Here is a 23,296-nt window from a genome sequence, read left to right on the forward strand (position 1 = left end):
AGATATTCAGTGTAGGAGAGTGGGGTCTGCAATCCTATGGTCACCCCAGATTTTTGCTTTTTGCTTCACTGGTTTACGACTTTCCCTGGCTGTGGGCCTGCTAATCAGACCCACAGCCTAGCTGTTCTCTCTCTAAATTGACAACCATGTACCTTAGGTGCATTTACCAATTGGTACTGGGCCACCTTATCAGTCCCTGTACAGTATACCTTAGGTATCCAGGGCATAGGTGTACCCAGGGCCTACCAGGGGCTGAAGCATGTATTATGCCACCCCTGGCTGGCCATCTAAACAGACACAACTGGCTGCACGACAGCTGGGGCAAGGTGGTGTAATCACCCTTTGCTTTAGATATAGTTCTAGATATACCTAAAATGGACACATATATTCCTATCAGTCACTCCTATGGAAGGCCTTATCAATCCTGAAGGCAGAGTGCTTGGAATTATGTGAGATGGTGCTCTGGCATGAGCTGAGCCCGTTTGCAGCTTGCGGAACCAAGTCCTAATAGCTGTTCCATGATAACGCTATACCATATACTCTTAAGTGCATTATAATCCTCGCGGTTAAATGCGAACTCTGGTATAACATTATCAAAACATGTCGAGTAAGGTGTCATACGAATTGGAATACTACCCCCTCGCCAGTTCTGGCGACGGGGGTAGCATTCCACCTTTCTAGAGGGACACGACATGTATGTAACTGAGAACCCCGGTTAAAGTTAACTCGAGCCTTGGCATCACAAAATGGATGCTGCCACCACAGACACAAGTCTGACCTCCTGCTGCTGGGAGTCCTTCCAGCGGGGACGGCTTGGACAAAGGGTTTCCTGCCTTGGGAGGTGCTAGCACCACCCCAGACAGGATTTTGTGTATTGGGTAGGGTAGGCTTGAATGGAATGAGACATGCCCGGGGCACACAAGGTGTCCTGTGCATACACCGGTTCAAACCAGTTGCTGGGGCATCCCTGCCCCAGCCCTGGCGGGAAACCGGACAAACGATAGGGGGTGTAACCACCCCCCTTCCTGGTCCCACCCAGGGGAGGGACCTAGTCAGTAGTGCAGCCCCCTTTAGCAGGATAAAGGTAGGAGCTGGTCCTATTCCAAATCAGATTATCCTAAACATATTCTACAAGAAAAAACTCTGGACTTCGACGTTCTGCTCCACAGAAGACTGAAGAATCTACCTTGTAGGCAAGGAGTGTCCACCCTGCACAAGCAGGCACCATCAAGCGTCCAGCGGCTTCCCTTTGTCGTCTTCCCTCGAGGATCCAGACTTCAGAGCGCGACGAGACCCGGATTCCCAGACCTCTCCGACCTCCACCCACATCTGCAGCAAAGCTGAGACCCGTGGGTGCGACGAGACACGTGGGACCGGCCATCTTGGAAGAAACTGCACTTCGCTTCCAGCACGACTCCCGAGGTAAACTCAACCAAGTGCTTTGGGGACTGAGAAGCCCCATCCCTGAGCAGCCCCTGCACCGAAGATCAGTCCTCCAGCATCCACGAGATCTGCGTGGGGCCCTTCTGCTTTGTTGCTGCTCGACGCGTTGTCTGGTCACTTGCCGGCTGGCTAGTGACCTCCTAGACGACGAACCTTTGAATCTTTTCTGCTGGTCTGGTTGCTCCAGACTGGCCCTTGTTCCCTTCCAAAAGAGGGGCACCCCGGACTCTCCTAGTCCGCACCAGACGCTTTCTTCACTCACCGCGTGGGTTGCCTTTGCCAAGGCCTGTTGACGCCGCGTCCGGATCCAACACCGCCGACAGCGAGAGCCTGCGTGGGACAGCTCGTGCCTCCATCCTGGTCGTCGAAGACACCTCCTGGTCCACGTGGCTGCAGAGTAAAGCGTCCACTCTTCACCTGATCGCGACGACGACATCTGGTTCCTTCCTGGTTCCACTCCAGTCACTGGCTAGTGACTGTGAACATTGTCCCCTCTGCTTTCAGGTCTCCTTCTTCAACAATCCACCCTTGGATTGCACCGGACATCTTCCTCCTGGTCGCCTGAAGCATCTTTTCTTTCAGGCGCCATTGACTTCAACGCGAGAACCCGACGCACTTTGAACCCTATGCACCCGCGGCCCGTGGGTGAGGTAACAAGGGCACTTCGGTGCACCAGGGTAGTTTAACTGTCCTAGTGTCCAGTTCCACAGTCGTTTTAGTCCTACCTAGTCAGGATTGTCCGTACTCACCTTTAACTTGAACTGTACTGTCCATAGACGTTGTTACGCATCTCGCGTGTGAGTTCACGCTCTGCACACGCGTTCCGTGGGCCTCCTATTACTTACCTGAAGTTAGTGTAGCGTGGTCCCACCGATCCTACAGCCTCTGGACAGCTCCATTCCTTTTATTGACTTTCACATTCCACTTAATTAGTATATGGTGTGTCGTGCCCCTAGGGCACCATTGTGATTTTGTGCAACTTAACGTATTTTTCAGAAGAAATTGTTATGTGCTTATCCCTCTGACCTCATAAAGAGTTCAGAGGTGTTGTTATTAATAAATATACTGTTTATTTTCATAATAACCTGTGTGGTGTCCTTTCATCTGGTATTCAAGGGGTTATATTGTGGTGAAACAGCTGGCTTCACATGCCAAAAGACTTTAGCCTAAGACTGCTTTGTCCATGCTACCATTAGGATAGCTGGTCTATAAGGTTGACTTACAACCAATCACCATAAGGGTTGTTTGGACTGATACAAGGTGGTCACTAGAACTAGTGAACATCATATATCAGGCCAACTTCTCACATTCAGGTTATGATTCCGATGTTTCAACCTCTGTCTTGGATTTCGGTGAGACTGACTATGAGGCTGTTGGGCCTCATGGCCTCCTGCATCCTGTTGGTAAAGCATACCAGGTGGCGTATGCTGGCTTTGCAGTAGCACTTGAAGTTCAAGTGTGCACAGTATTGGTGAAATCTCACCGATGTGGTTCAGATCTCGGACTGAACTGCGAAAGATCTGCAGTGGTGGTTGACGAACCACAATTGGGTCAGCGGCAGACCCCTCTTCCTTCCCCAACTAGATCTCACAGTCATGACAGATGTGTCACTTCTGGGATGGGGTGGCCATCTGGAAGAGGTGGAGATCAGGGGACACTGGTCTCAGGCTGACCCGGGATTCCACATCAGTTTGTTGGAGCTCCAAGCGATTCATCTGATAGACATCTAGCTGCACATTCCTTAACTTAGAATATCAATTTTTTTGCAGCAGCACCTCTGCGCACCGGGGGACGGCACCGCACAATACCACCCTGACGTCGTCCACGTGTGTGACATCACTGAGGTCATATAAGTCCCTCCCAGCTCGCTGACGTCAGTTTCCTTCTTTTCCACGTGCAACGCGGATCCGGAGTAAGCGGTTCCTCTAGCCTGTTTTCAGACCTCTTTTGAAGCTTCGCGTCTAGAATAGTGTGCGATGACTTCGGGCTTTAAAACTTGTACTATCTGTTCGCGGCAAATGTCCACGACGGACCCACATCTTATCTGTATGTAGTGTTTGGGCGAACACCTCGACTCGACGGACTGCGACGCCTGCCAACACCTCAAGCCGAAGTCCTGCCGAGAGCACCGGATGAAGCTTCTTTCGGCTCTCCTGTCCCGTTCGGAGTCGTCTCGTCCTCCGGCCTCCTCATCGCTGGCAGGCCCCTGTGGGTTCCAGTTGCGCCGTCGGTCGCCCTCTGGGGCCCAAGGATGTTGTTCGCCCCTTATTGGTAAGTCACGGCGCATGTCGCAGAGGTCCTCGACCTCACTTTCATCTGTTGTCGGGGGCACTGGTTCCTGGAACCCTCTGATCGTGCGCCCCCGGCAGTCGCCCCTCCCCTATCCGGGCGACTCTGACCCAGATGGAGGCCTATGCTGCTGCTCTGCAGGCCTCCCTTGGGTCCTCTCCTGTCCCTGGGGAGTCCTCCGGCTCCGCTACTTATGGGGTCCCCGATGGACTCGCCGGTGGGTTTGCCCCCGGCGCCACATAAGCCCTTGCCCTCCAGGGATGATGGAGATATAGTGTTGTCAGGGTGCGGCCCGGCTGGGTCCCCCTCTACGTCCCATAGCACCCCTGCCACGCCGCATAGTCCCGTGGGGCACCCTTTGGCGTCTTGGATGGTTGCTGGTGCTTAAAGCCTTGCTTCGAGCACACCTCGGCCTTCTGGGCTGGCGGCCAACTGTCCGGAGCCGGGGTCGGCGACGATCCGGTGCCGTAAACTCACCTCCCCGGCTCCGCTTCTTACTTCAAAGTCGGCGCCTGTTGTAGTTGAGGTTGAGTCGGCGCTGGTGCGGCGTCGGAGGCTTGCCTCCCCGGCGCCATCTCCTTCTTCGGAAGCGGAGCTTGTCGTGGTGGATGTGGAATCGGCACCGGACGGGGCCGACTCGGCGCCGGACAAGGCACGATCGGCGTCGACCAAAGTAATTTTGGCGCCGCATCGACACTGGGTTGTTGTCTCTTCTCTGGAAGCTTCTGGAGAGTTTGGCGTCGCTCTCATGTCCGGCGACGCCGAATATATCCTTGCCTGTGCCCTCCTTATCATTTGCGGAACGCCTCCTCAGGAGCCCCTGGACCCTGCAGGCTCCCCGCCTCCTCAAGAGCCCAATCAGGACCCCCATTCGTCCATATGGCTCCATTCTTTTGGGCATTGGTCGCACCCTCCTTGTCTTGGGAGGCTTAGTTTACAGCCCTCACCTACAGATGAGCTGCTGTCCCTTCCACAGAGGGCTACCGAGGCCAGTGCAGCTTAGAGCATTCTCCGTGGCCACTCGTGTTCTGAACATGCAGCACCCTTCAGTCCCCTTGTCTGTGGACCCTCTGCTTGATGTCCTTCACCGTGCATCAGGGAATGTGAAGCAGCTTCTGCCCTTTCAAGCTTCTCTTTATGATGCCCTCTTGGGCACCTGGGTTCGGCCAGCTTCCGGTGATCCGGAGGCTCGGTCCGTCTTGCACGGCCACCGTCCTGCTCACAGGACATTAGTCAGGCAGCTACGTGGGCCTCGCTGCACACGTTTGCCAAGCATTACTGCCTGGACAGCCAAGTCCGGAGAGACGGCTTCTTTGGCCGTTCAGTTCTCCAGGACTTCATGGTGTGATTTTGGTTCGCAGACCCACCACCGGGGTTGGTATTGCTGGGGTATCTATTCTAAGGTAAGGAATCTAATACTAACCTGTTTCTTTAAGATGCACAAGTTACTTACCTTCGTTAACGATATGTTCGAGGCATGTGGGCTGCTGAATTCATATCCTGTGCATAGATCGCCGCCTAGTGTTGGGTCTGGATGATTGCACATTGTTGTCCTGGAAGAGTCTTCGAAGTATCACGAGATAGGTAGCTCCTCCCCTGGACTACAGTGCGAATGGGCATCGACTCCATCCTCAGATTGTTTTTTTCCGCCATTAGGTTCGGATGCATATTTGTTAACTCCAGTTCGGAATCGATAGAAAACTTTCTTTTTGGCCAAAAGGCCTTTAGTTACCGTCGGTATTGGCTTGCGATCGGTGCCCAGTTCTTGTTTCGGCTCGGTTCACGAGCCGAACCTCCAGAGGAGCCGCGTGGCTTTTCGACACTGAAGGCCCGGTCGACGCCAGAGGCCTTATCGACGAACTATCATGGAACGGAGCCCGTTCAAGAGATGTCCCGTTTGCAACTCAAAATATCCTCATATCGACGTCCACCCGGTGTGCAACAACAATGTCACTACTTAATTGTAGATCCCTCAAAAAACACAGATTAGAGATACATGATCTTGTGTTAGATGGTGATCTCGATGTACTCTTTTTAACAGAGACGTGGCTTGATACAGCCTCGACTCCAGAAACCTTGGAGGCGGTCCCGGTAGGATATAGCTTGCTTAGAATCGATAGAGAAAAACAGATAGGAGGAGGTCTGGCTATAATTCACAAGAGCGACCTATACTGTACCTTAGAGAAGGCTACACTGCCGAACAGTGAGAGTGGGTTTTTTGCGATAAAAACTAGTCCCAAAAGTAATATCAATGGACTTCTAGTATACAGGCCCCCTGGTAAGTCCTCACAATTTGCCACTCAGCTAACAGAACTAATAACACAACATGCGCTCCGACATAAGAAATTTCTTATTCTAGGGGACCTCAATTTTCATTTTGAAGATTTCAAATGTAGGGAGGCACAGGTCGTGGTAGAGGCTTTGAAATCATTATCACTAACACTGCAATCTATATCTCCTTCTCATCAGCTTGGCCATCTTCTTGACCCTGTGTTTGCTAACTGGGAGGATCTTAAAATAAACACTCCGTTGCAAATCACATGGTCCGATCATTTTGTCATCCCCTTTGAGGTGGAAAATGTTCTACAGGAATGCAGTGCGACTAATTCGAATGTGCCCAATTCTAGACCCTTGAAACGCAGAGACTGGAAGAACTTTACAGAGGAAAAGTTTAAATCTGCCCTATGTAAAGAACCTCCCCCCTCCAACGACACTCTGCTCAAGGCATGGGAGGGCTATGAAAAATGGATGTCCAGGGCTCTGGACACAGTAGCACCATGGACATTTAAACCCCCTGTCAGAAAGACTCAAACGGCTCCATGGTTCTCTAAAGAACTTAAGGAAGCTAAAACCAAATGTAAAAACACTGAACGAGGCTGGAGGAAAAATTATGATCCAGAGGATAAGCTAAAATATAAAAAGGAATTAAAAATTTATCATAAACTTATAAGAGCAGCTAAAGGTGTGCATTTGAAAGAACGTATTGAATCCGCAAAAAACCCTACTAAGGAACTTTTTTCAATATATAAAGAGCTCACGGTTCCCACCAGACTTGAGGCTCAAGACACATACTCTAATGAGCTATGTGATGAGATTGCGGACTTTTTTGTGAAAAAAGTAGACTTAATACATGCCACTTTCACAGACAGCCCACATGACTATCACGCAATAGTGAGAAATGCTCCCACTACCAAGCTCCAGTTAACAAGCTTCTCAGTCCCTAAGAGATCAGACCTGCTTCCCATTATGAGAGGAATCCATTCTGGATCCCCTCTGGATGTAATCTCCCCTAATCGATGTATGGGAGCTCTTGATGGCATGATCGAGCAGATTGAACAGCTTATCGCTCTCTCTTTTCAGGAGTGCCATGTGCTGGAGGCTTGGAAAACCGCACAGGTTATACCCCTGAAAAAGAAAGCGAACATTCATATCTCCCAACTGCAAAACCTCCGTCCTATATCCCTCCTCCCCTTTTGTGGGAAAGTTGTGGAGAAGGTTGTGAACAAGCAACTTATGAAATTTATTGAAGAGAACTCTTGCCTCCATTCAACCCAGTCAGGATTCAGAGCAGGATATTCAACTGAATCCGCGGTCCTCTTTTCCATAGAACGCTTGAGACAACTTGTTGATGGAGGGCAGACAGCAGCGTTGGTGTTATTAGACCTTAGTGCAGCATTTGACACCGTGCTGCACTCAACGCTGCTGTCGCGCCTCTCCGACATGGGAATAGAGGGTCCAGCCCTGGAGTGGATAAAATCTTTTTTGGAAAACAGGAGTTTTCAGGTGCATTGCCCTCCTTATAAGTCATCTCCTCGTAAGTTGAGGCATGGGGTTCCACAAGGCTCAAGTTTGAGCCCCACGCTGTTCAATATTTATATGGAGCCCTTGGCACATATTGTGGAATCCTATGGTGTGGATATCGTCACATACGCTGACGATACCCAATTAATAATTCAACTTGCCAACAACCAGCCTGAAGAAGCCTTTAACTTTTCCAACTGTATGCGGGCTGTGGCAGGGTGGATGAACAGCAACTGCCTTCGCCTAAATGGCGATTAAACCGAGTTGTTGGTGGTCGGTAAGTCCCCCTCCACCTGGTCGCAGGACTGGTGGCCGACGGAACTAGGGCCAATCCCCCGCTCAGCAGAGGTTGTCAGAAACTTGGGAATTATGATCGATGCAACAGATTAGCAAAATCACTGGAAAATGCTTTGGAATACTGAAAACTCTCCGCAAAGTTCTCGACCTGCTCCCCTTTGGTGCCAGGAAGAAACTTATCCACGCCCTAGTCACGCCACACCTGGATTATGGCAATGCCCTTCTCCTAGGCCTGAGTAAAAAAGGCATTCAACAACTACAGTGTGTCCAAAATGCCGCTGCCCGCCTGGTACTTAACCTTCCACGCAGGGCATCCGGTACGACGGCATTGCGTAAACTTCATTGGCTCCCTATTGTGGAGCGCATCAAATTTAAGGCACTATGTATGGCTCATCGTATTGCTCAGGAAAAAGGACCAAACTATCTGCAAAGACTCCTCACCATCCATCGCCCCACTCGAAATCTTAGATCCGCCGGAGTGATGCTATTCCAACTTCCCTGTGTTCACAAGACCAGAATGGGAGGTAGTTCCTTCCGTTTCTTGGCTAGCAAACACTGGAATAGCCTCCCCTTGAACCTTCGGATGGAGCCCTCCGAAACAAGATTCAGACAAAATTTAAAAACTTATCTCTTTCCCAAGTAAATAGTATCCTGATACATTCTAGGATTTCAGTGTGACTTGGTTTCAGCTTCATCTGGGAGTAGTAGCATTTCAGCGCGGGGACACACCGTCACAGGTGTAACCAGGCGCTTTAAAAATGGTCTTATTATTATTTATTATTATTATTAGTGCCTGTCTCCGGATCACGATGAAGCCAGCCGTATGGCTTGTTCTCGTTTCCGCTCCAAGAAGACGATTCGACTTCGACGCGCAGCGCGCAAGGAGGCCCAGCAGACGGCACCTGACCCGGTGAACATTTTCGATACCGAAGAGGATGAGAGAGTCGAGCAGGAAGTTCGAGAGTCTGATTCTGCATCGGAGATCGACTCCAACTACGACGCAGATGTCGAGATGGTCGATATTGAAGACGTCGTCGACGAGGTAGGAGACGACGATGCGGCCCTTGGGGCCGTAGAAGATAGCTCGGGCGACGAGCAAGACCCGATCGTTGGTACGGGGCCCGAGACCAAGACACTCAATAAGGCTCAGGTCGAGGGATCGCCACATGGCCTTACCCGAGATCGTACACTTAGTTCTATGGCCTCGCCTCAGGGCCCGGCTACGGACATTTCTAACGAGCCACTGGTTGACCGATCGAAACCGAAAGAAAAAGCATCAGTGTCTACACAACCGAAAGCACTGGAGGCAAAATCGCTGAAGGGTGTCGAGCCGAAGACTGCGAAACCGAAAAAACTGGTCAAGGACGTCGACCCGAAAAAGTCGGCGCCGAAGGCCGTCGACACAGAAAAAGGACTCGGAGCTCAGAAGGTTCTAGATCCTACACGTCGACCAGATAAGGCTAAAAGCGGTACAAACCTCGAGCCCACACCTGGCGGAGCCTCGAAGGAACCCGTCAAGTCGACACAGCCGTCCGCCTCCTTCTCCAAGCAGGTGTCGGAATTGCTGAAACGCGTTAAAAAGAAGGCTTCTACTGTCGGACCGAAGGACACTCCAACACCGAAGCCTACCACTAAACCTCAAAAATCGTCGGCGCCCATCCAGTTCACACTGCCGCCGAAAGTGGTACTTAAGGCCTTCGCCCCTAAAACGGCCGTCGAGGTGTCCAAGAGGGTGTCCACGGGGCCGAAGCCTGCAACTGCGGAACTTGTCACAAAGCATCGACAGCCCCCGCTTGAAGAGCAGTCGAGGCAATTCATCGACGCAGACACGGGTAGACTTTCTATTTATAACGAAAGATCGCCCCTGAACAGCCTATGGAGTCCTATAAAATTCCATTGAAAAAGAAGAAGGATTCTACTACATCACCTCTTCTTGTTGAGCCTATTTCACCACATGGCCGAGACACTGCTCCTATCTCGCCAACTTACTCGGATGTGGAGACAGGGGAAGGTGACAATGAGGAGTACAGTTATCCTATAGACACTGATCCTGAAGATCACAATGAACCCTGGGTGTAGGAGAGTGGGGTCTGCAATCCTATGGTCACCCCAGATTTTTGCTTTTTGCTTCACTGGTTTACGACTTTCCCTGGCTGTGGGCCTGCTAATCAGACCCACAGTCTAGCTGTTCTCTCTCTAAATTGACAACCATGTACTATAGGTGCATTTACCAATTGGTACTGGGCCACCTTATCAGTCTCTGTACAGTGTACCTTAGGTATCCAGGGCATAGGTGTACCCAGGGCCTACCAGGGGCTGAAGCATGTATTATGCCACCCCTGGCTGGCCACCTAAAACTGACACAACTGGCTGCAAGACAGCTGGGGCAAGGTGGTGTAATCACCCTTTGCTATAGATATAGCCTACCTATATCTAACCCTAAAATGGACACATATATTCCTATCAGTCACTCCTATGGCAGGCCTTATCAATCCTGAAGGCAGAGTGCTTGGAATTATGTGAGATGGTGCTCTGGCATGAGCTGAGCCCGTCTGCAGCTTGCGGAACCAAGTCCTAATTGCTGTTCCATGATAACGCTATACCATATACTCTTAAGTGCATTATCAACCTTGCGGTTAAATGCTAACTCTGGTATAACATTATCAAAACATGTCGAGTAAGGTGTCATACGAATTGGAATACTACCCCCTCGCCAATTCTGGTGACGGGGGTAGCATTCCACCCTTCTAGAGGGACACGACATGTATGTAACTGTGAACCCCGGTTAAGTTAACTCTAGCCTCAGCATCACAAAATGGATGCTGCCACCACAGACACAAGTCTGACCTCCTGCTGCTGGGAGTCCTTCCAGCGAGGGAGGCTTGGACAAAGGGTTTCCTGCCTTGGGAGGTGCTAGCACCACCCCAGACAGGATTTTGTGTATTGGGTAGGACCGGCCTGAAAGGAATGAGACATGCCTGGGGCACACAAGGTGCCCTGTGCATACACCGGTTCAAACCAGTTGCTGGGGCATCCCTGCCCCAGTTCTGGCGCGAAGCCGGACAAAGGATAGGGGGTGTAACCACCCCCCTTCCTGGTCCCACCCAGGGGAGGGACCTAGTCAGTAGTGCAGCCCCCTTTAGCAGGATAAAGGTAGGAGCTGGTCCCATTCCAAATTAGATTAATCCTGAACTACTCTACAAGAAGAAACTCTGGACTTCGATGTTCTGCTCCATAGAAGACTGAAGAATCTCCCTTGTGGGCAAGGAGTGTCCACCCTGCAACTGTAGGCACCATCAAGCTTCCAGCGGCTTCCCTTTGTCGTCTTCCTTCCAGGATCCAGACTTCAGTGCCCGACGAATCCCGGATTCCCAGACCTCTCCGACCTCAACTCACATCTGCAGCACAGCGGAGATCCGTGGGTGCGACGAGACACGTGGGACCGGCCATCTTGAAAGAACCTGCACTTCGCTTCCAGCACGACTCCCGAGGTAAACTCGACCAAGTGCTTTGGGGATTGAGGAGCCCCGAGCAGCCCCTGCACCGAAGATCAGCCCTCCAGCATCCACGAGATCTGCGTGGGGCCCTTCTGCTTGTTGCTGCTCGACGGGTTGTCTGACCACTTGCCGGCTGGCTAGTGGCCTCCTAGACGACGAACCTTGAAATCTTCACTGCTGGTCTGGTTGCTCCAGACTGGCCCTTGCTCCCTTCCAAAAGAGGGGCACCCCGGACTCTCCTAGTCCGTACCAGACGCCTTTTCCACTCACCGCGTCGGTTGCCTTTGCCAAGGCCTGTTGACGCCGAATCCGGAACCAACACCGCCGACAGCAAGAGCCTGCGTGGGACAGCTCGTGCCTCCATCCTGGTCGTCCAAGACATCTCCTGGTCCACGTGGCTGCAGAGTCAAGCGTCCACTCTTCACTTGATCGCGACAACGACATCTGGTTCCTTCCTGGTTCCACTCCAGTCACTGGCTAGTGACTGTGAACATTGTCCCCTCTGCTTTCAGGTCTTCAGCATCTCTGATCCATCCTTGGATCACACCGGACATCTTCCTCCTGGTCGCCTGCAGCATCTTTTCTTTCAGGCTACATTGACTTCTACGCAGAAACCCGACACAACTTCGCACCTATGCACCCGCAGTCCGTGGGTGAGGTAACGAGAGCATTTCGGTGCTCAAGGGTAGCTTGACTAGTGTCTAGATTCACAGTCGTTTTAGTCCTACCTAGTCAGGATTGTCCGTACTTACCTTTTTCTTGAACTGTACTGTCCATAGACATTGTTACGCATCCCGCCTGTGAGTTCACACTCTGCACCCGCGTCCCGTGGGCCTCCTATTACTTACCTAAGGTTAGGATAGCGTAGTCCCAGCGGTCCTACAGCCTCTGGACAGCTCCATTTCTTCTATCGACTCTCACATTCCATTTACTTAGTATATGGTTTGCCGTGCCCCTAGGGCCCCATTGTAATTTTGTGCAACTTATCGTATTTTTCCTAAGAGATTGTCATGTGCTTAGCCCTCTGACCTCATAAAGAGTTCAGATGTGTTTGTTATTAATAAATATATTGTTTATTTTCATAACAACCTGTGTGGTGTCCTTTCATCTGGTATTCAAGGGGTTATATTGTGGTAAAACAGCTGGCTTCACATGCCAAAAGAGTTTAGCCTAAGACTGCTTTGTCCATGCTACCATTAGGATAGCTGGTCTATAAGGTTGACTTACAACCAATCACCATAAGGGTTGTTTGGACTGATACAAGGTGATCACTAGAACTAGTGAGCATCATATATCAGGCCAACTTCTCACACTGGGCAGACGCTGCTGACCCAGGAGATCCACACACTGCCCCAGACAGTCAGATGTATGCTGTGAAAACTTCGCCTACTGAAGACTCAGCGGCATTTAATGCGCTTATTGAAAGGGCAGCCAAAAATCATGATGTCCAGCTCCATGCTGACCCTATTGAAGTAGATTTTTTGTTTGACACCTTCTCCACCTCGGAGAGAACTGTCAAGACTCTACCAATGCTAAAGGGTGTCTTGAAACATTCTGGAGACATTTTTAAAGAAAACACCAGAGCAAGGGTGATAAACCCCAGAATTGAAAAAAAGTACAAACCAGCACCTGGGGACCCCACCTATATCAAGGGACAGTTGCCGTTGGACTCTCTAGTTGTTTCGAATGCCCGGAAGAGGGCAAACTCGCAAACAACGGGTGATGCTCCTCCCCCTGACAAAGAATCTAAAGTGCTATAAACATCAGGGAAAAGGGTGGCAGCTCAGGCGGCCAATATCTGGCGCATTTCCAACACTCAAGCACTCTTAGCCAGATATGACAGGGCTCATTACGATACACTTGAAACCCTGTTACAACACTTGCCAGATGAATATAAGGAGGCAGCAGAGATGCTCATTCAGGAAGGGAAGCTTATATCAAATGCATCTATCAAGTGTGCGCTGGACGCAGCAGACACCGCGGCCAGGGCAATTAACACCAGTGTAATGTTGCGCCGAAATGCCTGGCTGAGAATCTCCGGTTTCAAGCCCGAGATACAAACCACCATACTAAATCAGCCTGTAAACCCTGACCACTTATTTGGACCAGAGGTGGACACCACCTTGGAAAAGATAAAAAAGGACACTGAGACTGCGAAGTCTATGGGGGCTCTACAGTCCCAGCAGTTCAGGGGTGGTTCTTTTCGTCGCTCAAACAATAGAGGAGTTTCCAGAGGCCAGCTGTCACAGCAGACACAATACAATAAAGGAGGCGCGCAAACCACCTACACCAAACAAAGTAGAGGTGGCTATCGTGGAAACAGCACCAAGGGTAGAGGTCGTGGATACAACAGCTCCCGATCCTCTGCCACTAACAAACAGTGAGGCCTTGTCACTGCCCCCCGACCATGCCACACCAGTCGGGGGGAGACTGCAACAGTTCCTACCATTCTGGACATCCATCACTACAGACAGGTGGGTGAGAAAGCTTATCCAGTAAGGTTATTGTCTGGAGTTAACATCCACTCCACCCGACATGCCCCCAAGACACCGTCCTATGTCCACAGAGCATTTGCACTTATTGCAGCAGGAGGTAATCGTCATGCTGCAAAAAGGAGCAATAGAGCTCGTGCCTGTGGAGGAAAGAGGTACAGGGGTGTACTCGCTGTACTTCTTAATCCCAAAAAAGGACGGGTCCCTCAGACCCATACTAGACCTCAGGCCCCTAAACCAGTACATCCTATCAGAACACTTTCACATGCTCACATTGCAGCAGGTTCTACCGTTACTCAGTCAGGGGGATTTCCTAGCAACATTAGATCTGAAGGATGCATATTTCCATATTCCGCTTCACCCGTCACACAGAAAATACCTCAGATTCACCATTCAAAATCAACATTATCAATTCAAGGTCCTCCCTTTCAGAGTGACGACGGCACCCAGGGTGTTTACAAAGTGCCTGGCGACGGTGGCTGCACACCTACGGAGACAGAATGTTCACGTCTACCCTTATCTGGACGACTGGCTTATCCAGGCGAAGTCGGCCAAGCAGTGTGCCGCCCACATGTCCCACACCATTCACCTTCTTCACGATCTGGGATTTTCACTGAATTATCCAAAGTCCCACCTTCAGCCCGCCCACGTACGGCAGTATCTGGGCGCGACAATGGATACTCGGGCAGCCAAAGCACAGCCAAATTCAGTGAGAATCAACAGCATTCAATTGCTGATACGGAAATTCAGACCACAACACTCGCTTCCGGCACGAGTGTTCATGCAGTTGATAGGCATGATGGCCTCCTGCATCTTCATAGTCCCGCACGCGAAACTACATATGCGTCCGCTTCAGGAGTGCTTAGCACGTCAGTGGAACCAGGCTCACGGACAGTTGAAAGACCTAGTGTTGGTGACCGGTCGTGCATACAACTCTCTGCATTGGTGGAATCCACAAAACCTTTGCAAGGGCCGACCGTTCCAGGAGCCTGTGCCACAGATTATTCTGACTACGGACGCATCTCTCCAGGGATGGGGAGCTCATGTACTCCACTACACAGTGCAGGGACTATGGACAGCGCAGCAGAAGAAGATGCACATCAACCTTCTAGAACTGATGGCTATCTTATTGGCAATGAAAGCATTCAAAGTACATCTGTGCAACAAGGTTGTGTTGATCTGGACGGACAACATGACGGCCATGTACTACATACAGAAGCAGGGAGGTACACACTCTCCACAGTTGTCTCATCTGGCTCAGAGCATGTGGAGGTGGGCCATTCAGAGAAACATCTTCCTCATGGCGGAACACCTCCCGGGCAAGGACAATCAGATGGCGGACCTGCTCAGCAGGCACAGCCACCAACTGCACGAGTGGGAGATACATCCATCTGTACTCCACCCGTACTTCCAGCAGTGGGGTCATCCAGAGATAGACCTGTTTGCCACAAAGGAAAACGCCAAATGCCAAAGCTTTGCCGCCAGGTTTCCACACCCACAGTCGCAGGGCAATGAGATATGGATGAACTGATCAGGCAGATTTGCGTACGCTTTTCCCCCAGCACCTCTAATACCGCTGGTGGCACGCAACCTAAAGCAACACTCGATGACACTCATCCTGGTTGCTCCAACGTGGGCACGCCAACCATGGTACACCACTTTTCTGGAACTATCCGTGGTACCGCATCAAAGGCTGCACCTCACACCCAGGCTTTTGACGCAGAACCATGGCGTCATTCAGCATCCAGATCCGCAACAGCTAAACCTGGCGATCTGGCTCCTGAGGTCTTAGAGTTTGTCTACCTCAACTTGCCTCCTGACTGTATGAATATCATAAGAGAGGTAAGAAAGCCCACCACCAGAGCATATTATGCGGCAAAATGGAAGCGGTTTGGCATTTATTGTGCAGACCACAACATCAACCCGCTAGATGCCTCTACTCACAACATCATTTGTTATCTGTTACATCTATACAAATGCAATCTCGCCTATGCTCCCATTCGTATACATTTGTCCGCAATAGCAGCTTATCTCCAAAACAGGCAGCATCTCTCGCTTTTCAGGGTACCTGCCATTAAAGCTTTTCTGGAGGGACTCAAACGAGTTATTCCTCCCCGGAACCCGCCAGCTCCTGAATGGAACCTAAATGTGGTCCTCACCAGACTGATGGGTCCACCTTTTGAGCCTCTACACTCATGCGAGATTCAGTTCTTGACGTGGAAAGTGGCTTTCCTGATAGCAATCACATCGCTGCGACGCGTTAGTGAACTCCAGGCACTAACTATCCAGGAGCCATTCATACAGATTCACTCCAACAGGGTGGTACTCCGTACTAACCCTAAGTTTCTTCCTAAGGTAGTTTCACAGTTCCATATCAATCAGACTATAGAACTGCCAGTGTTCTTCCAAAATCCAGTCAGTGGCGGAGAGAAAGCTCCACACACTAGACGTCAAGAGAGCTCTAATGTACTACATAGATAGGACCAAAGATTTTCGGAAAACGAAACAACTGTTTGTTGCCTTTTCGCCACAACACAACGGCAACCCCATTTCCAAAGCAGGTATAGCCAGGTGGATCGTTAAGTGCATTCAAATTTGCTATCACAAAGCCAAGCGCACATTAACGGTTCCCCCACGGGCCCACTCCACGCGAAAGTTGGGGGCCTCCATGGCTTTCCTTGGAAATATTCCTTTAGAAGACATATGTAGAGCAGCCACATGGTCTACCACACACACATTTACAAAGCACTACTGTGTGGATGTGCACTCAAAACAGCAGGCAGCTGTAGGGCAGCCTGTTCTAAAAACACTTTTTCAAACTGCTGCAGCTGGCACAGGCGGCCGCCGCTAATGGAGGGACTGCTATGTATTCTATGCACAAGATATGAATTCAGCAGCCCACATGCCTCGAACCGAATATGCTACTTACCAGTATGCATCTGTTCTTAGCATGTAGGGCTGCTGACATTCATATCGCCCGCCCTCCTCCCCGGCGCCTGTAGCGGCTGTGGCAAAAAAAAATTCTGGATCCAGTCTCACGCCTGGGGATAATTCTACGTTAAGGAATCTGCGGCTAGAATCGTTTCTACCAGATATATCGTTCCCGAAGATAAGTAACTTGTACATCGTTACCGAAGGTAAGTAACTTGTGCGTCTCTTCTTCTGCTCCGAACATTCTGTTCTTTCTGATTTACTTTCTCTGTTTGTTGATCTCCTTTTCAGATCAGCTTTCTATTGTTTCTCTCTTTCTTATTTTTTGGTCTTCCCTTGACGGACTGGTAGTACAGTCCCATTCCCTTTTTACCCTGGGTATCCTATACCTAAGTTTACTTCATCTGTTAGTGTCCTGCCTTCTCTTCAGAGTGGCTGACAGTTGTATTCGGGTCAACTTCTCCTTCTCTCTGAGGTACCTCCAGGAGATTATTTTCTTTCCCTATGGTCTAGTCACAGTTTCTGTAACATACTGTGAACCATTATAGTCGGTTCATACATATGCTGGTTCACTCTTTACTTGTCAACGGCTGATTCTCTCGGAGAACGTTTGTTGGCCTAGTTCACGAACCCACCTCTGGTGTGTTATGGCTTTGGTATCAAATTCACAAGGTAAGGAATCTTCGGCTATATCAGATGAATGAGTTACCTTCCGTAATGCTGTATCTGGTAGAGACATGCTCTAGCCCCAGATTCCTTACTGCCTTTCCCAACCTCCCCGCTCTGCAGACTTCCTCAAGTATGAGGTTCTCCATTTCATGGACTTGGTTTCCATACCGATAGTTATTTTCAGTGTAATCCTCGGCCCTGGTTTTCACCAGTGGTGATCGTTCTCTAGTGTTCTGCTCCCAGCAGTTCTTTGCTGCCTGGTCTTAGAACCTGGCTTTTACCAGTGCTGAATGTTTTCCAGGCTTCTGCTTCGACAATCAGGTTGCTTATTGGCTTTTTCCCCCCAAAAAACTATGAATAATAATAAAAAACAAATGAGATACCTTCCAATTTCTTTCAAAGATATTTGATCTTTTTTGGCACTCTGTTTCAATGGCATTTTCTGTAGTGGCTCGCGTTCTGGAGCAGAAGTGTTCACAGAGGAAAAAGCTGTTGAGAAGATGAGGGTGGACATTCATGTTAAAATTGTATTCTCTATAGGATTAAATAAAGCTAAAACTCGAAAATCTAATTTTCGGGCATATTTGGATTAATTTTTTTATCATGTAATTCGTGTCTGCGCCAAGATCCTCACGCTTTGCTGGAAAAACAGGTAACACAACCAAACTACTTAATGTGACCTTTCAATGATGTTCATTATCAGCAGTTGACTATTCCTACAATAATGACTGAGCAAATTATGTACATGGCTGACAGAATCATCAAACTACAACTAGATAATAACAATATACAACCTGAATCAATTATTCATTCGTCATTCGGATAGGAATGAGCCATGACAATAGAAAACAAATACAATACAGTAGAACGAAACCAATCAAAGATTTGTACCGGAACCATACTCAGTAGTGCCACTATTACACAATCATAATGCATTTCCATAACTTTTTCTAATCTTCAAAGAGACTCGAATAAAATGTGAAACTGCCAAACTATATATTCAAATGCAAGCTGTTGGATTAAGGCAATGCCATTTTATGGGAATGGATATTAAATTTATTAAAAACTAGCAATAAAGGATACATGACTTAACTTCTCTAACTCTGTATCTAAAAGAAACACGTTAGTGTTAGATTCCTTACCTTAGAATATCCCCAGGCGTCAGACTGGATCCGGAAAGTTTTCGTCAGCAGTATCCCTGCGCGTCAGTAGGCGTCATCTGCGGCTTCCGTCTCCCTCGTCTGCGTCGTGATCACCCACTGAGTGCTTGCCAGTCTGTACTACTAATGTACAGGCAGCGCTGCACTCGGTGTGGGGGTGTACCATTCACAGCCTCTGCCTAAATGCTCTATTAATGCAGTCATGGACGTGGTCAAGTCAGTTTTGGGAACAAAGTGGATAAGATCCAGGCCACCAGCACTGCAAGTGCAGCTGACGTATACACATTATGAACTGCTCAGCCTACCAGCTGAATTGTAGTGCCACAGCAGCAGACACCGCCCTCCTCACCCCAGCAGCACCAGAGCAATCCAATGAGTGCCTGCCCGTGGTCACACCGGCAGAGCTGATCACAGCCAGGGACAGGTGCTCACCAGCCTGGTACGAGTGTGATCTAATGCTGTCACACTTCATTGTTTATCAGCACTGTCTCAGTTTGTGGGAGCAGAACGAGGGCAGGACAGCACTCATGATTGGCACGCCAAGCCCCAAATGGCTGTCCTGTAGGCTGATCCAAAGTTTGAATGGCACTTCCCACAAAGCAATGTCTGAAGGTGGTTGGCCTAAAGTCCCTTTCCATGAATTATAATTTAATTTAATGTGTTACATGAGCTCTGGTAGACCGCAAACACTATCTTTATTTGAGCCCTAAAAATGTAAGTGATATGGAACAGCTGCACAGACAATCTGTCCTGTACTTCATTCCTACATGGTGCAATGGGCGAGAGAAGTATTTAAAAAGTTTAAGAATCTTCAAGGAATCGAAAATGTCTATGAAAATGTTTTAGTAGGATAAAATCATTCCCCAATGTTCTTTTTCATTGTAGCTAGCTTCCATCTTGAATTTAAAAAACGATGTATAATCTAACTTTTGGATAGAGCGTGTTTGTGCAACCATAGTGCATCATACGTTCGGATACACTTGCTGGTGTACTATATGTATTCTGATAATTTACCACTATTGATGCTATATTTTAACTCTTATCACTGTAGGTACCTTGTTGGACAGCGACTGGTGAATTACGAGCGGAAATCTGGTAAAACAAGTTCTTCACCACCATATTCGCAGGCTTCACAGGAATAGAAGAATCTGACCTTCACATAAACTTTTTGAAATCTTTCTCCTCTGAGCAGTTTTTTTCTCCACCCATGTTCTGAAGTTTCAGATCGTGGTTACAAACCCTGCTCACCGATCTGCGTTTTCCTGACATCAACATCTATCTGTAAATGTGTAAATAGGATCACATCACCTGAAAACTTTGATTTCATAAAAAATGATTTATATTGTACAACTCTAAGGAGACATCAAGAAAGATCACAAGTGTATATTAATTTATTAAATCTGATTGTCACTTTATTCCGGACAGCTGTTTTGTGAATGTGGGCCTGGCGTGCAAAATATTGCAAAAGATGAGGTTTAATATTAATGGTCACTTGGAAGATATTCACGGAATTTATCATTATTGAAGAATTGTACTGGCTCAGGTACTCTCCGTGCCTGGGTCTGTATATTTTTATTTTGGATATGGAGGGAGGGGCGGGGGTATTTTACCAAAAATGAGAAACGCAAACCTACTTCAGCTGTACGTTGGTGAGAGAATGTAATCAATGTAGATTATCATTTATATTTTTTGTGTTTTAAAGGGTAGGATGACAGGGATCTGCAAAGGAAGTGAATAACACCAAAGCTGTTGTTCATGTCTATTGACTGACAGCTACGTCTAATGTGTTTCTGGGTTGGTAATGTACAGTTTACAAGTAGATATCTGTAGGCAGGGTTTACATGGAGAACAATTCCAATTTTGAAAATATAAATTAAATCTGTTTGCTCAAAAATGAATTTTCTGACGCTAGTAGTCAGAAATGGAGGAAAACATTTTTTAACCGACAACTTGAGGGAGTATGGACTAGTCTTAATATACTCATTATATCACCCCCTTAACTCAGATCTGTACAACTTCAGAAACAGCATCTGTCTGTGTTCTCATCTAACTTTATTAGGTACATATTTTCAGGTGCATCGGAAAACACATGTGTGCAGGAGCTGGCTCCTGTCATATGCGTTCTCACAAACGCCACACTGCAATGTGCACATCAAATATTATTGTGAACAAGAAAAATGTTAGAATGCCAGCTGACTGGAAATTTTTTACGAAACGATTTAGTGAAACATATTTTTGCTAATGTGGAAAGCGGAGGAAACTACTGACTACGTCGCTCCTTGTTCGCAACGTGTACAGAGAGAAAATCATGATTGCATCGCCGTATCAGTTCATAAACCAAAGGTAACGTCTAAAACATGCTCAAGTGATCTAGGCAGCAGTAGTACCTATTTGGATAATTCATACAGTATTAAAGTAAGTTGAAACTGCATCTCTGTGTCCCAATTGTTGATTTTACTGCTCAGTTACACAATAAAATGAAAATGAGTCTGTCAATCAGGACCTACGATGTATCCAATGTAAGCAAGAATTTTATTTTGAAGTCCTGCAGCGTCGCATGCAGGCCCAGCTCTAGGACTTTTTCTGTGGGAGGGCCTGAAAGAAGCATGAGTGGGCCATGAAGATGAATGGGTACTGTCCAAAGAACAAAGTATTTAATCAATATGATATGTTCGAGGCATGTGAACTGTAGATCACACGCTTTGCATACTCCTGCCATTTGTGTTGGGTCTGGATGTTTGCAGTCTGTTTTTCTTCAAAGAAGTCTATTCTAGTCACGAGGTAGGTGACTCCTCCTTTCGGTGATCGTGCGCGTGGGCACCGACTCCATTGTTGGATTGTTTTTTTCATGTCATTGGGTTCGGACCTGAATTGCTGCGCTCCGGTTCAACACTGTTTCTTTGGTTTCCCTCGGTGTGCAAGACACTCGCCCTCAACGGTATTGTTTTCGATTGTGTATCCCATTCTCCGCATATCGCATTTACTTCTAAAAAAAAACTCTTTTGATCTGGAAGCTCGTGGAAGGCCATCAGGAATACCCACGTCGGTCCGCCTCGCAGTCGATGGAACGGACTCCATTTGAATTCTGCCCTCTGTGGCACGTGAAGTTTCCGTGCACCGACTCACACAAAGTGTGCAACCTGTGCTTGTCCCTGGAGCACAGAGAACAGGACTGCGACGCGTACAAGGCTTTCCGCTCCAAGAAGACTCTTCATGATCGTGGCGGGCTTCGCGACATGCAGAGCCAACACGCCAGTTCCATTCCGGACTTCTTCGGAGACGATTCGGAACAAGAAACTGGAGACTTCATGGGAGCCTAAAAAGAACAGGATCCCATCTCCATCTTAGACTACGGCTCCGAGGGGGGATGACGAAATCCCACAAGGGCAGCGTACCATGAGTTCAGATCCTCCCTTGCCCCATGATCCACCTCAGTCCAAGAAGACTCCAGTCCAACCCCCGCGTCCGGGCCACAGTCAGCACGACAACATGTTTCCGACTCTCCACCATCCGTCTCCTCACGGAAACACACCCAAAAGCCTCCCGGCTCTAAGCTGAGCCACCTGAAAATGGGCTCCGATCCGAAACCTTTAGGATGGAAGTTAAAGTCAGGCTCCGGCCTGCCCCCTTTGATACTATAAAACACTTTTGGATCGAAAATCATCAGGATCCTAAACTTCTGCAACAAAACCATTGGCACCGAAATAACTGGACGTGCTGATTCCATCTCAAGAACAACATTTCAATGCTCCGCCTACCAAACCTGATCCGGAACAGAGACAGTTGTACATTCATCCAACTACTGGACATATCACCACAAAAGTGACCCATAAAAGGAAACCTGACACAGAGGAGACCTACCACATTCTTTTGAAGAGGAAGAATGTCTGGACTAATCCTTCTCCTCCTCCCCCTCAGCCTCAATCTTTAATAATTTCACCTGAGCACTCACCACCACATACACCTGAAGATCAGGATAATGAGGATGGGGCTGGGGACAATGCACCATTTTTTTTTTTTTTTTTTTTTTAAGGTTTGGGATTATAAACTTTTATTCGCCTTCCATGCACGCACACAGCTTTCCGCCTACAACCCTGGGGCCGGCAGCAAACTAGGATCATGTCAATACAATATGCAAGTCCATTGCTCAAGAAAGGGAGAAAGGAAGAAAGTGTGCCAAACATTGCACCGGCGTCGTCTGGTCCAGTTGCCTGAGCTTCAAGTAAAACAACAACATTATTTTGCATGAACGCCAATTCCCCAAGTCATTACCCTCCAGTACTTCGGGAGGGTGAGCTCGGCGTCCTCCAGTGCTGTATTGGCAGTCTCTTGTGGTGCGCGCATTCGACTACGTGGTCTAAGTCTAACTTCCCTAACCCAACATGCCCACTAACCCCCCTTCCCTCCCCCCCTCAACTGCCAGTGCGCCTCGTCCTTTGAGCTACTGCCTTCTCAATGTTATGTGTCTCGTGCCCCAGCCAAATCTTCCCGCACCCTCCCCACCCGTCCATTCTCTCACTCACTTTATGCTCCTAACCTGAAGATCTCCCTATGCATGCAGTCTATGTGTCCTTGGTCTCTAGTGTCAGCGATACCTGGGTGTCCCTCCCGTGCGGCCCCTCCAGGAACCGTGAAATTATCTAGGCCTCATTGTCCTCCCCCCCTTCTCGTTGCTCCTCTGTCTCCTCCTGATCCTCAACCGTGTCGTTCCTATTCG

The 23,296-nt window shown here is 48.7% G+C and overlaps 1 protein-coding gene across 1 annotated transcript in view; it reads left to right on the forward strand.

The window, feature by feature from the left end:
- The window catches only part of MARCHF6 (membrane associated ring-CH-type finger 6), a 1,360,950-nt gene extending 1,340,956 nt beyond the window's left edge, over positions 1-19,994 (forward strand). Inside the window, exon 26 of the mRNA XM_078687648.1 lies at positions 19,631-19,994. Within this exon, the coding sequence (XP_078543774.1) occupies positions 19,631-19,721 (91 nt within the window). The 3' untranslated portion in view covers positions 19,722-19,994. The remainder of the gene's footprint in view (positions 1-19,630) is intronic.
- Positions 19,995-23,296: the final 3,302 nt, after the last annotated feature.

The sequence above is a fragment of the Lissotriton helveticus genome, chromosome 4_1 (genome assembly GCF_964261635.1).
Source record: "Lissotriton helveticus chromosome 4_1, aLisHel1.1, whole genome shotgun sequence".
NCBI classification, from domain to species: Eukaryota; Metazoa; Chordata; class Amphibia; order Caudata; family Salamandridae; genus Lissotriton; species Lissotriton helveticus.